Source organism: Schistocerca americana, chromosome 1, assembly GCF_021461395.2.
Source record: "Schistocerca americana isolate TAMUIC-IGC-003095 chromosome 1, iqSchAmer2.1, whole genome shotgun sequence".
Classification (NCBI taxonomy): Eukaryota; Metazoa; Arthropoda; class Insecta; order Orthoptera; family Acrididae; genus Schistocerca; species Schistocerca americana.
This window is the reverse complement of record NC_060119.1, coordinates 1,066,617,217-1,066,631,014: the sequence shown is the minus strand read 5'-3', so window position 1 is coordinate 1,066,631,014 and position 13,798 is coordinate 1,066,617,217. Positions and strand designations below refer to the sequence as shown.

General features: G+C 42.8%; 1 protein-coding gene across 1 annotated transcript in view; it reads right to left on the bottom strand.

Annotated features, from left to right (window-relative positions):
- LOC124549794 (guanylate cyclase 32E) overlaps window positions 1-13,798 on the bottom strand; it is an 828,442-nt gene that overhangs the window by 600,306 nt on the left and 214,338 nt on the right. Inside the window, exon 2 of the mRNA XM_047125268.1 lies at window positions 6,241-6,354. Within this exon, the coding sequence (XP_046981224.1) occupies window positions 6,241-6,331 (91 nt within the window). The 5' untranslated portion in view covers window positions 6,332-6,354. The remainder of the gene's footprint in view (window positions 1-6,240; window positions 6,355-13,798) is intronic.

Below are 13,798 nucleotides of genomic sequence, written 5' to 3'. Positions count from 1 at the left end.
CTTTTAACACAAACCAATTAATTAAGAAATCAAAAAGACGAATGATTCGTCTAACGCTTAAGCTTGTGTCATCGACGTTGTTCAGTGGTTTAGCACTTGTTTTGGGTGAAAGGAAGCAGCTTTCTCGTACAGAACGGTGGACGTAGATTTTCAGATGAGTGGTGGTGTCAGCAAAAATTAAAAAGGAGGACAGTGAACATCGAAAAGTCAACAACGAGAGAACAACATGGTATTTTTTTCTTGTAGGTGTTAATGATAAAGGTGTGTGCTTAGTTGACTGTGAAGAAACCGCAAAGTGCAATATTTGTAAAGTGCATTTGATCAGAAGCCGTTCTGGGTACTGCAGTGATCTTTCTGATGTTGCGAAGACGAAAGGACGCAGAAGTCATGCTAAATGATGGTGTGGTTAGAGAGACAAAAGAAGTTTTCGTCAAAAAGAGCAAAAAAGATAAGAGAACGACAAATTCCAGTTATGTAGTGACGCATGATACGAAAAAGGAGAAGAGGGCAGTATCGGTTTACCTGCGTGGACACGAAGAGCCGACACAGAAAACAGTTTGAACAGTTGATGCGCCAGTGAGATGAATTTGTCAGATATTCTGTGGCACTGATGGAAATTGCAGTCATAATGACATTGCACAGCTCTGTATGTTTATTCATGATGTAAATAAAGGCTGAATAAAGCAGGAAGTGTAGGAGTCAGTGAGAGTTTGATCCTGAATATTGAATAGCGCATCCAGATACCGGATTCTGCCTTCCGAAATGAAGCCTTTTCCAAATAATCAGCTGCTCGTGAAATGTATTCGGACTACAGTCACATTTTCGATCAGTTATACACCAGGAACCACTATGCGCGTGTGTGTTACACATTAGTTACGGTTCGGATTTTCAGATAAAAATCGTGAGCTTTGTTACACCAAGAGGGATCATTATATGTAAATTGAAGATGGATGGGGAAGAAAGGAAAGGAATGGGAAGGGATTAGTAACGTCAGCTGCAACTGGACGTTACGCGGAATGAGCGGCGACGAATAAAAATGTATGCCGGACCACCACGCATTCATACAAGAGGGATCAACTGAATCTCATTAAGAGTAATACACTAGAATATTCATACGGTTTAAAATGAACTACAAAAATGGACAAAGGAGAGATCTGGAGTGGAAAAAGACCTGTACTATTAAAGTAAGAGACAAGTGAAGCAGAACTGCAGAGAAATGTATGAGGTTAACCTTGATGTCGTGTGACCTACTGGACCTGATCACCCGATTATGTGGGCGTAACAGTATGAAGGGCACCAATGTACACAAGTGAAGGATGGAATGTGGAGAAACAGGTGATGGAGAAAGTAATAGCTTTTAGAATGTAGCTGAAGAAGAGGATGATGATAAATATGAGGATGCAAAATGTAAAAAATGAACAAGTACTACAAAGGACAGAAAATGGTTAGAGCGATCGCTGTGAGAGCATCGAACAATGATTGAATGTTGCTACAAGGAAAAGTAAAAGGAAAAATCTGTAGAAGTAAAAAGTGGAAAATGCAAAACATACCATGAAGAAAATATGCAAAGAGGAAAAGATTGGCACAAGACATAAAAGGTAGTAGGTAAACCGGTAAGACTACCGGTAAGACTAAACAAAGAAGATTCAAGATCATTTTTCACGTTGCTGGGATCGGTATAAATTACACAGCTAACGAAGTTCTTCTATTGGGTCATCACCCTCGTTAATGGTTGATGTCACTTCATCACGGAGAAGAACTTACTGTCCTAGATTATTTGTTGCATATGTTACGATCTCCATATGTACATACACACCAGGAAGAACCACTCGCTTCTTACTTCTATAACACAACGTCTGAAATATTTCGAATCACTTCTTTCCCAGTTTCTCCACAGTTCATGTTTCAGTTGCGTGCAACGTCTTCCAGAAATTCACACAAGTTTATTTCTCAAAGCGAGGCCTATGTTTGACACTACTATATCTCTTTTGGGAAGTAATACTCTCTGTTCATGTGCGAGACTGCTGCTTAGATCTTTCTTGCTACGTCCATCCTTGCAACAAGATAGCTAAAATCCTTAACTTTCTGAATTTTGTAGTCTTCAGTTCTGATGTTCGCTGCGTCCTAACTACTTTTCCACTGTTCTTCATTACTTCCGTATTTCTTCGGTTTCTCTCAGTCATACTTGGATTTTAACAATAAATTAAACAGTCGAAGGTGACCATGATGTCTTTAAAAATTTTCTTTCTTTATTGTTTTTTCCATTTACTGGTTGAAGAGTAAAGTGTGGTCCATAAAAAAATTACAGCATATATTTAAAGTCAACAAAAATGAGATGGGTTAGAGGGAAGTAGTTATATTACATGAAACTCGTAATTTTCAAACAGAAATTGTCACGTCGGACGTCAAACATCTAAGGAATTACACAATAAAAATAGTGTCCCGCATGAGCACTAACACTTTCACTGCCAATCGCGTCGATGGACGGGACCCGAAAACTTCGGTAGACTGTCGATTCCGTCATTTGACGGGGAAAGATTCCGCTTTTAAATACGAAATGACCTACTTTTCTTCATAAGTACAGAGAAACCATAAAAATGGACGGCATTATAAGAAAATGCAACAATGCTTACAGAGCCGGCAGTCAAAGTGTTAAATAATACTTGTAGCGGAACTCGAGCACAAGCATGATCAGACCGCTGCCAGATTTCTGGTCATCACCACACACACAACTGCACTCTCACGTGCTCTCAGATAGAAACCTAAGTGAGTTAAATCCTTGACACACGACGGACACTCCATCGGTCCTTCAAGACCTATCCGTCTTCGCGGAAAATGGATTTTCTTATGTGCCTGGACAGCTAGCTCATAATTGTAGAGCACACCGGAGTGGGATAACTCATATAGGTCTGGTGGAATGGCTGCGCAAAAGCACTGCTAGAATGAAAGACATCCGTGTTTTCTCGTGTAAATTTCTCTGTCTTTGTTATATCACATCTCCTCTCTTTCATTACAAAATTACAATCATAACCTGAAAGGAAGTGAAGGGAGATGAAAATTTAATAGTCATGGGTGACTGGAATTCGTCAGTAGGAAAAGGGAGAGAAGGAAACATAGTAGGTGAATATGGATTGGGCGTAAGAAATGAAAGAGGAAGCCGTCTGGTAGAATTTTGCGCAGAGCATAACTTAATCATTGGTAACACTTGGTTCAAGAATGATGAAAGAAGGTTGTATACATGGAAGAACCTTGGAGATACTAAAAGGTATCAGGTAGATTATATAATGGTAAGACAGAGATTTAGGAACCAAGTTATAAATTTTAAGACATTTCCAGGGGCAGATGTGGACTCTCACCACAATCTATTGGTTATGAACTGTAGATTAAAAGTGAAGAAACTGCAAAAAAGTTGGAATTTAAGGAGATGGGACCGGGATAAACTGAAAGAACCAGAAGTTGTACAGAGTTTCAGGGAGAGCATAAGGGAACAATTGACAGGAATGGGGGAAAGAAATACAGTAGAAGAAGAATGAGGGATGAAATTGTGAAGGCAGCAGAGGATCAAATAGGTAAAAAGACGAGGACTAGTAGAAACCCTTGGGTAACAGAAGAAATATTGAATTTAATTGATTAAAGGAGAAAATATAAAAATGCAGTAAATGAAGCAGGCAAAAAGGAATACAAACGTCTCAAAAATGATATCGACAGGAAGTGCAAAATGGCTAAGCAGGGATGGCTAGAGGACAAATGTAAGGATGTAGAGACGTATCTCACTAGGGGTAGAATAGATACTGCTTACAGGAAAATTAAAGAGACCTCTGGAGAAAAGAGAACCACTTGCATGAATATCAAGAGCTCAGATGGAAACCCAGTTCAAAGCAAAGAAGGGAAAGCAGAAAGGTGGAAGGAGTATATAGAGGGTCTATACAAGGGCGACGTACTTGAGGACAATATTATGGAAATGGAAGTGGATGTAGATGAAGATGAAATGGGAGATAAGATACTGCGTAAAGAGTTTGACAGAGCACTGAAAGACCTGAGTCGAAACAAGGCCCCTGGAGTAGACAACAGTCCATTAGAACTACTGACAGCCTTGGGAGAGCCAGTCCTGACAAAACTCTACCATATGGCGAGCAAAATGTATGAGACAGGCGAAATACCCTCAGACTTCAAGAAGAATGTAATAATTCCGATCGCAAAGAAAGCAGGTGTTGACAGATGTGAAAATTACCGAACTATAAGTTTAATAAGTCACAGCTGCAAAATACTAACGCGAATTCTTTACAAACGAATGGAAAAACTGATAGAAGTCGACCTTGGGGAAGATCAGTTTGGATTCCGTAGAAATGTTGGAACACGTGAGGCAATACTGACGCTACAGCTTATCTTAGAAGAAAGATTAAGGAAAGGCAAACCTACGTTTCTAGCTTTTGTAGACTTACAGAAAGCTTTTGACAATGTTGATTGGAATACTCTCTTTCAAATTCTGAAGGTGGCAGGGGTAAAATACAGGGAGCGAAAGGCTATTTACAATTTGTACAGAAAGCAGATGGCAGTTATAAGAGTCGAGGGGCATGAAAGGGAAGCAGTGGTTGGGAAGGGAGTGAGACAGGGTTGTAGCCTATCCCCTATGTTATTCAATCTGTATATTGAGCAAGCAATAAAGGAAACAAAAGTAAAATTCGGAGTAGGTATTAAAATCCATGGAGAAGAAATAAAAACTTTGAGGTTCGCTGATGACATTGTAATTCTGTCAGAGATAGCAAAGGACTTGGAAGAGCAGTTGAACGGAATGGACCGTGTCTTGAAAGGAGGGTATAAGATGAACATCAACAAAAGCAAAACGAGGATAATGGAATGTAGTCGAATTAAGTCGGGTGATGCCGAGGGAATTAGATTAGGGAATGAGACACTTAAAGTAGTAAAGGAGTTTTGCTATTTGGGGAGCAAAATAACTGATGATGGTAGAAGTAGAGAGGATATAAAATGTAGACTGGCAATGGCAAGGAAAGCGTTTCTGAAGAAGAAAAATTTGTTAACTTCGAGTATAGATTTAAGTGCCAGGAAGTCATTTCTGAAAGTATTTGTTTGGAGTGTAGTCATGTACGGAAGTGAAACATGGACGATAAATAGTTTGGACAAGAAGAGAATAGAAGCCTTTGAAATGTGGTGCTACAGAAGAATGCTGAGAATTAGATGGGTAGATCACATAACTAATGAGGAGGTTCAACTGGTTCAAATGGCTCTGAGCACTATGCGACTTATCTTCTAAGGTCATCAGTCGCCTAGAAATTAGAACTAATTAAACCTAACTAACCTAAGGACATCACACACGTCCATGACCGAGGCAGGATTCGAACCTGCGACCGTAGCGGTCTCGCGGTTCCAAACTGTAGCGCCTAGAACGGCACGGCCACTCCGTAATGAGGAGGTATTGAATAGAATTGGGGAGAAGAGGAGCTTGTGGCACAACTTGACTAGAAGAAGGGATCGGTTGGTAGGACATGTTCTGAGACATTAAGGGACTACCAATTTAGTATTGGAAGGCAGCGCTGAGGGTAAAAATCGTAGAGGGAGACCAAGAGATGAATACACTAAGCAGATTCAGAAGGATGTAGGCTGCAGTAGGTACTGGGAGATGAAGAAGCTTGCGCAGGATAGAGTAGCATGGAGAGCTGGATCAAACCAGTCTCAGGACTGAAGACCTCAACAACAACAACCTGAAATGGAGGCTGCCATGTTGACTGCCTAACAGCTTTTCTTTCTCTTCCATCTTACACTACACGGCTTGAACTTTCTTTTATCCCAAGGTTTTTTTTTCAGAACAGAGAAAGACTGCATACCTGCCTTTCACCATTTTTCATACACTCACTTGTCTCTTGGTTTTCCACTCCTATTCCTCCCTCCTGGTTCCTGTACATCTTGAATATTATCCCCATAGCGTAACTCTGTGTTTCAGACATTTTCAAATGTCTTGACTAGTTTGCACTGTCGCAAGCATTTTTCAGTTCCACAAATTCTATGCAGACGTCTTGATTTTATAATTTCTGCAAAACCCTCCTTCCTCTCCGCTCTCCGCTTCTCCACCCATCGCTCCCCCCCCCCCCTCCCCCCCCCCTATCCAATCACACGTAACGTCTGAATGGCCTCTGTGGACCCTTATCTTTCGACGACAGAGATACCTTTTGGTTTCAGGTACTGGTACTGGGCATGAGCTAGGTAGGTAGACCTCGTACTGACCTGTGATGTAGCCCAGCAGGAACCTCTCGCATCGGCGGGCGCTGGGCAGCAGCAGCAGGAGCAGCAGCAACGCCAGGGACTGTTGCCGCATCCTCTGTTCGACCCTCTCACTTCCTGCACAAAAGAAACAAACGACTCTACACTAGTACTTCACCATTAGAGTAGAACTACAGAACGAAATATTCTTCACAGAAGGCACCACTATGTGAATGTATTAATTAGGCAGAGAGAGACGTAATTTCTACTACACTATCGACGAGAAATCATTGGAAAAAGTACCTACAGTAAATATATGTACAAGATGTTCCGTGTAATACACAACAAGCAGATTTAGTTCATTTTGTATGTGACAATAGTACTGTAATCAGTCGAAGCACTTATACACTCAGACGACAAAAGCCATGCGATTCACTATGTGATCAAAAGTATCCAGACACCTGGCTGAAAATGACTTGCAAGTTCGTGGCGCCCTCCAACGGTAATGCTGGAATTCAGTACGGTGTTGGCCCACCCAAAACCTTGATCACAGCCTCCACTCTCGCAGGCATACGTTCAGTTAGGCGCTAGAAGGTTTCTTGGGGAATGGCAGCCCATTCTTCATGAAGTGCTGCACTGAGGAGAGGTATCGATGTCGGTGCGTGAGACCTGGCACGAATTCGGCGTTCCAAAACATCCCAAAGGTGTTCTATACAATTCAGGTCAGGCCTCTGTGCAGGCCAGTCCTTTACAGGGATGTGATTGTCGCGTAACCACTCCACCACAGGCCGTACGTTATGAACAGGTGCTCGGTCGTGTGGAAAGTCGCAATCGCCATCCCCGAATTGCTCTCCTACAGTGGGAAACAAAAAGGTGCTTAAAACATCAATGTAGGCCTATGCTGTGATAGTGCCGTGCAAAACAGTAAGAGGTGCAAGTCCCTTCCATGGAAAACTTGACCACATCATAACCCCACAGGCTCCGAATTTTACTGTTGGCACTACACACGCTGGCGGATGACGTTCACCGGTAATTCGCCATACCCGCACTCTGCCATCGGATCGCCACATTGAGTACCGTGATTCGTCCCTCCACACAAAGTTTTTCCACTGTTCAGTCGTCCAATGCTTACGCTCCTTACACGAAGCGAGGCGTCGTTTGGCAGTTTCCGGCGTGATGTGTGGCTTATGAGCAGCCGCTCGGCCATGAAATCCAAGTGTTCTCACCTCCCGCCTGACAGTTATAATGCTTGCAGTGGATCCTGACGCAGTCTGGAATTCCTGCGTGATGGTCTGGATAGATGTCTGCCGATTACACATTGGGTCCCTCTTCAACAGTCGGCGGTCCCTGTGAGTCAACAGAAGAGGTTCGTCTGTACGCTTTTGTGCTGCACGTGTCCCTTACCGTTTCTACGTCACTATCACATCAGAAACAGTGGACCTAGGGATGTTTAGGAGTGTGGAAATCTCACGTACAGACATATGACACAAGTGACACACAATCACCTGACCACGTTCGAAGTCTTATGAGTTCCGCGGAGCGCCCCATTCTGCTGTCTCACGATGTCTAATGACTGCTGAGGTCGCTGATATGAAGTGCCTGGCAGTAGGTGGCAGCACAATGCACCTAATACGAGAACCGTATGTTTCTGGTGGTGCCCGGATACTTTTGATCACATAGTGTACCTCTCAAAATCGTGTCGGACCTCCTTTTTCCCGGAAAAGGCAGCAACTCGACGTAGTATGGCCTCTATGGTTGCGGAAGTGCTGTCGGTGCAGGATTCTGTACATAAGCTGACCTCTCGACTATGTCCCACATACAGGGTGGTCAATTGATAGTGACCGGGCCAAATGTCTCACGAAATAAGAATCACACGAAAAAACTACAAATAACGAAACTCGTCTAGCTTGAAGTGCGAAACCAGATGGCGCTATGGTTGGCCCGCTAGATGGCGCTGCCATAGGTGAAACGGATATCAACCGCGTTTCTTTAAAATAGGAACCCCCATTTTTTATTACATATTCGTGTAGTACGTGAAGAATATGAATGTTTTAGTTAGACCACTTTTTTTCACTTTGTGATAGATGCCGCTGTAATAGTCACAAACGTATAAGTGCGTGGTATCACGTAACAATCCGTTAGTGCCGACGGTATTTGCTTCGTGATACATTACCCGTGCTAAAAGGCACCGTTTACCAATTGCGGAAAAGTGTCGATATCGTGTTAATGTATGGCTATTGTGATCAAAATGCTCAATGGGCGTGTGCTATGTATGCTGCTCGGTATCCTGGATGATATAATCCAAGTGTCCGAACCGTTCGCCGGATAATTACGTTATTTAAGGAAACAGGAAGAGTTCAGCCACATGTGAAACGTCAACCACGACCTGCAACAAATGATGATTCCCAAGTAGGTGTTTTAGCTGCTGACGCCGCTAATCCGCACATCAGTAGCAGACAAACTGCGCGAGAATCGGGAATCTCAAAAACGTCGGTGTTGAGAATGCGACATCAACATCGATTGCACCCGTACCATATTTGCCAGTATGGTGGCCGAGCGGTTCTAGGCGCTACAGTCTGGAACCGTGCGACCGCTATGGTCGCAGGTTCGAACCCTGCCTCGGGCATGGATGTTTGTGATGTCCTTAGGTTAGTTAGGTTTAAGTAGTCCTACGTTCTCGGGGACTGATGACCTCAGAAGTTAAGCCCCATAGTGCTCAGAGCCATTTGAACCATTTGAAACTTACCATATTTCTATGCACCAGGAATTGCATGGCGACAACTTTGAACGTCCTGGGCACAAGAGAAATTACGGGAAGATGACAATTTTTTTGCACGCGTTCTATTTAGCGACGAAGAGTCATTCACCAACAGTGGTAACGTAAACCGGCATAATATGCACTATTGGGCAACGCAAAATCCACGATGGCTGCGACAAGTGGAACATCAGCGACCTTGGCGGGTTAATGTATGGAGCGGCATTATGGACGGAAGGATAATTGGCCCCCATTTTATCGATGGCAATCTAAATGGTACAATGTATGCTGATTTCCTACGTCATATTCTACCGATGTTACTACAAGATGTTTCACTGCATGACAGAATGGCGATGTACTTCAAACATGATGGATGTCCGGCACATAGCTCGCGTGCGGTTGAAGCGGCATTGAATAGTGTATTTCATGACAGGTGGATTGGTCGTCGAAGCACCATACCATGGCCCGCACGTTCACCGGATCATCTGACGACCCCGGATTTCTTTCTGTGGGGAAAGTTGTAGGATATTTACTATCGTGATCCACCGACAACGCCTGACAACATGCGCCAGCGCATTGTCAATGCATGTGTAAAGATCACGGAAGGCGAACTACTCGCTGTTGAGAGGGATGTCGTTACACGTATCGCAAAATGCGTTGAAGATGAAGGACATAATTTTGAGCATTTATTGCATTAATGTGGTATTTGCAGATAATCACGCTGTAACTGCATGCGTTCTCTAAAATGGTTCAAATGGCTCTGAGCACTATGGGACTCAACTGCTGAGGTCATAAGTCCCCTAGAACTCAGAACTACTTAAACCTAACTAACCTAAGGACAACAGACACAGCCATGCCCGAGGCAGGATTCGAACCTGCGACCGTAGCGGTCGCGCGGTTCCAGACTGTAGCGCCAGAACCGCTCGGCCACCAGCGGCCGGCATGCATTCTCAGAAGTGATAAGTTCGCAAAGGTACATGTATCACATTGGAACAATCGGAATAAAATGTTCAAACGTACTTACGGTCTGTATTTTAATTTAAAAAACGTACCTGTTACCAACTGTTCGTCTAAAATTGTGAGCCATATGTTTGTGACTATTAGAGCACCATCTATCAGAAAGTGAAAAAAGTGGTCCAACTAAAACATTCATATTTCTTTACGTACTACACGAATATGTAATAAAAAATGGGGTTCCTCTTTAAAAAAAAAGCAGTTTATATCCGTTTGACCTATGGCAGCGCTATCTAGCGGGCCAACCATAGCGCCATCTGGTTTTCCCCTTCAAGCTAGACAAGTTTCGTTCTTTGTAGTTTTTTCGTTTGACCCTTATATCGTGAGATATTTGGCCCGGTCACTATCAATGGACCACCCTGTATACAAGAAACTATGCTAATTTTTCCTTTGTAACGGCACATACTTATATAGCAGAGTCAAGAGGTGTATCACAGCACATACTACTCAACAGGTGGTGCATTGCGAATGTGGCACATCTCATACCTTGCATCCGTGTTGTGCCACGTGAAACGATCCATCTTCGGAATGATTTGGTGGAAGGCCGCTGTAATATGCCTGTGTATGTGCTTAGTTCTGCGGTAATTGCGGATACCGTGGTAACATGAACCACTGAGCGTCTTGTTGTGGCTTAATGACAGTTTCCACTTAACGATCGAGACACAATGAGCGCACTAACTTGTGCGGTGTCTGTACAATGGGTTTGTGAAATCTGGTATTTGCGTTGTAAACTATTTGCTGTTTAGCTGCCTCCGGAGCATGGCCACTCATTGCTAACTCACATATTTTGTACGTACATCACAAAAAACTGCTCAGAGATATATACTGGGGTCAGAACGGCACAATAACCCTGGGTTAGATGTGGGGTGGCTGTGTGGTGGGTGGACTGCTGTGGCGTGTTGTGGCGTTGTGCATCACTGAGGGATATCGCGGGACAAAGCCTCTCCGTCGTTTGTAGGTCCCCGGTTTCAATACACAATACAGAACGATCATTCTCCACAAAAGAATCAGTTGGAATATATTTCCTTGTGCAATTACCTAGTAGGAAGTAGCGAATAATCTCCGCAATATCACAATATTTGCATAAAAGTCGTATCTTTCTCTTCGGCCTCTAACATGGGTTGAAAAGAACACGTCAGAACTGTTAACACGATTTAAAAAAGGTGAATATCAACGGAAGAGAATTAAGGAAACAAATATCAGTAACGTAAAGATCAAATGAAGGGCTTATTTCAATAGTGGTACAAGTCCATTTTTGTTCATAGTTAAGTGAGCGCTGAAAAATCTGCAGTTGAGATACCAGAAATATTCAAGCATATGGCTACTTGCTAGAGATGAACCTTCCTTTCTGTTTGGCTCAAATGGCTCTGAGCACTATGCGACTTAACTTCTGAGGTCACCAGTCCCCTAGAACATAGAACTACTTAAACCTGACTAACCTAAGGACATCACATAGCATCCATGCCCGAGGCAGGATTCTAACCTGCGACCGTAGCGGTAGTGCGGTTCCAGACTGTAACTACTAGAACCGCTCGGCCTGTTTGATTGGATCATTAATTTCAGAAGCATTATAGGCAGAAAAGTGGAGGTAATGGACTTGTATCACCATTGAAATAAGTCCTTCAAATGTAGTCTTAAGGTATCACTACTGACAAGCGTTTTTCTGTTTTAAATTTGTAGTTTCATAATGATTCTGGTAGTTCTTATTTGCATTAGAGTATCTGTTTATTCAGAGTCAAGCTTTCATTCCGCTGTGAACACTAGATAAAATAAACAACCATAACAGTCAGGACGGGATATTTGTTTTCCACTATGAACGTTCATCCAGTTTAGCAATCCAAACAAGCTTCATGCTTCAATTCAAACGTTCAGTTTGCGTATAGTTTTTGAGCCCAAAAGCACTTCAGTATATTATCGTTTATGCATAAATACTCGATTTATCTCATGCATTTGTTACTCTGGTAAGTAGCAACGTAATTATACACTTAACTAACGACGCTCCCTTGCATTTTCCACTTTATCTAAGGCGAGAAACACTTTTCATCTTCAGCTAGGTATCTGCAGTTGCAGAGTAAAATACTTCGTCAGGATCTCGTTCATATTTGTGAAAAATTTCTTGCTGTTTTTGTGTTCATCACTTATGGAAATAAAAGGTACGCAGGCGTATGGGACAGGTAGTAAATAGCAAACACAAATGGCGTCGACGGTAGCGGAAGGGCTACGTGATAAATGTGCATGTTAACTTGTAGGCGAGAGTCGCCAGTATTCTGGAGCAGCCATGCAATCTCACTGTAACTCGAAGCAACAGAAAGTTGAGCTCTTCGTCAGTGAGAGATGAAACCTAAACGCGACGTATACCTTGTTACAGTCGGTTATGGAGACACCAGTTCCTGCTGAATGTTAAAGAAGAGAGTTTTATATCTAATGAGGGCAACGGTATACTGAAGGGACTAACTCCTACGCAAAGGAAATGATTTTGACAGTGCATTATGTATGCAATCGCTCCTTCGCCTGGTACTTTTAACAAGCCAGTGTTGATACGGCTAGTGAAATCAGAATGTCCATAGCACCTTTACGTCAGTTCAAAAGTTGTACTAATGTTCAGATTTATTCTGAGTATATCAAAGCACTTCGTACGAAATATCCTTTAATACATTTTATGCACCATGCAGCTTTATAAAATACGAAATCTAACTATGTTATCAGGAAGTCTAATGTTGGCAAAATCACGTTAGGCGCTCACTTCATTTGATGTTGGTTCGACTCAGGAGGGTGCGTCACGCCATCGCATTTGGATATATCGCCAATCTGATGCCTACAGCTTGGTTTCCTCTTCCTTTCAAATTGCTCATTGATAGTCTTTAAATGTACACTGTCCGAGCTGATTCTATACAACAATGTTACCTACAAAAGTGCACGAAGTAAGGAAACACTGCCAAGACAATACAGCTTGGTTGACCTGATTTCCGCTTGTCAAGACAATTTATGTAACTTGGCGCTTGTGTGTATCTTTCTGAAAGGGCCCAATTAACTGGCAACCGCAAATAAGCGTCGACTGAGAGAGCGGGGAAAGCGAAAGCACAAATATTAGCTGTGCGAAAGCTGCAGAGGTTTCTGTTCCGGAACCTGTAGCAAACGGCTTCATCGCTAAATGAATTTATCGGAGAGACTTAAACTCGGGATAAGTTTGGAGTTAGGGAGTCGTGCGGTAGAAATTGCAGTAAGTAGAGGAGAACGGGGGCCAGCGACCCGATATTTAATCTGTTTGCTATCTTCGGATCTTCAGTAGTGGAGTCGGCGGTTGAAAAGAACCTGCTCAGCCTGTGAGAGAGGGGATGTGATAAACACGTGCCCAGTAATAGCCAAAGGCGCGACTCCGTGTTTACTGCCCATCGCATCGAAAAGCAACACTATCCAGGTACACGGAATCCTGCGGGAAGAACAACGTTCTGTCACGTTGTGTATACTGATGAAAACCATCAGAAAGAGCGTTCATTGTGCCTTACCAATTTGCTCATTCTCATGTTTGCTTCGACTTACTTACTGCAAAGACTGATCCCCTAGCTGTCCAAGATGAAAGGCTCGCTTGTAATTCGATGACGATCAGTTAAGCGTTTCTTGACTGATACCTGCTGTGAACGCATGTACGATTATGTACAAACTACTATGTTACAGGTGTAAAAGATTACGTAGCTGACACATAATGAGGAATAACAAGTACATGTGTAAGCTGAGGATGTAATATCGCTCTTATATCGAAATTCAAATTTCATTAATATAATGCAGTTTGATATTGTCAGATTTGAGCAAGTT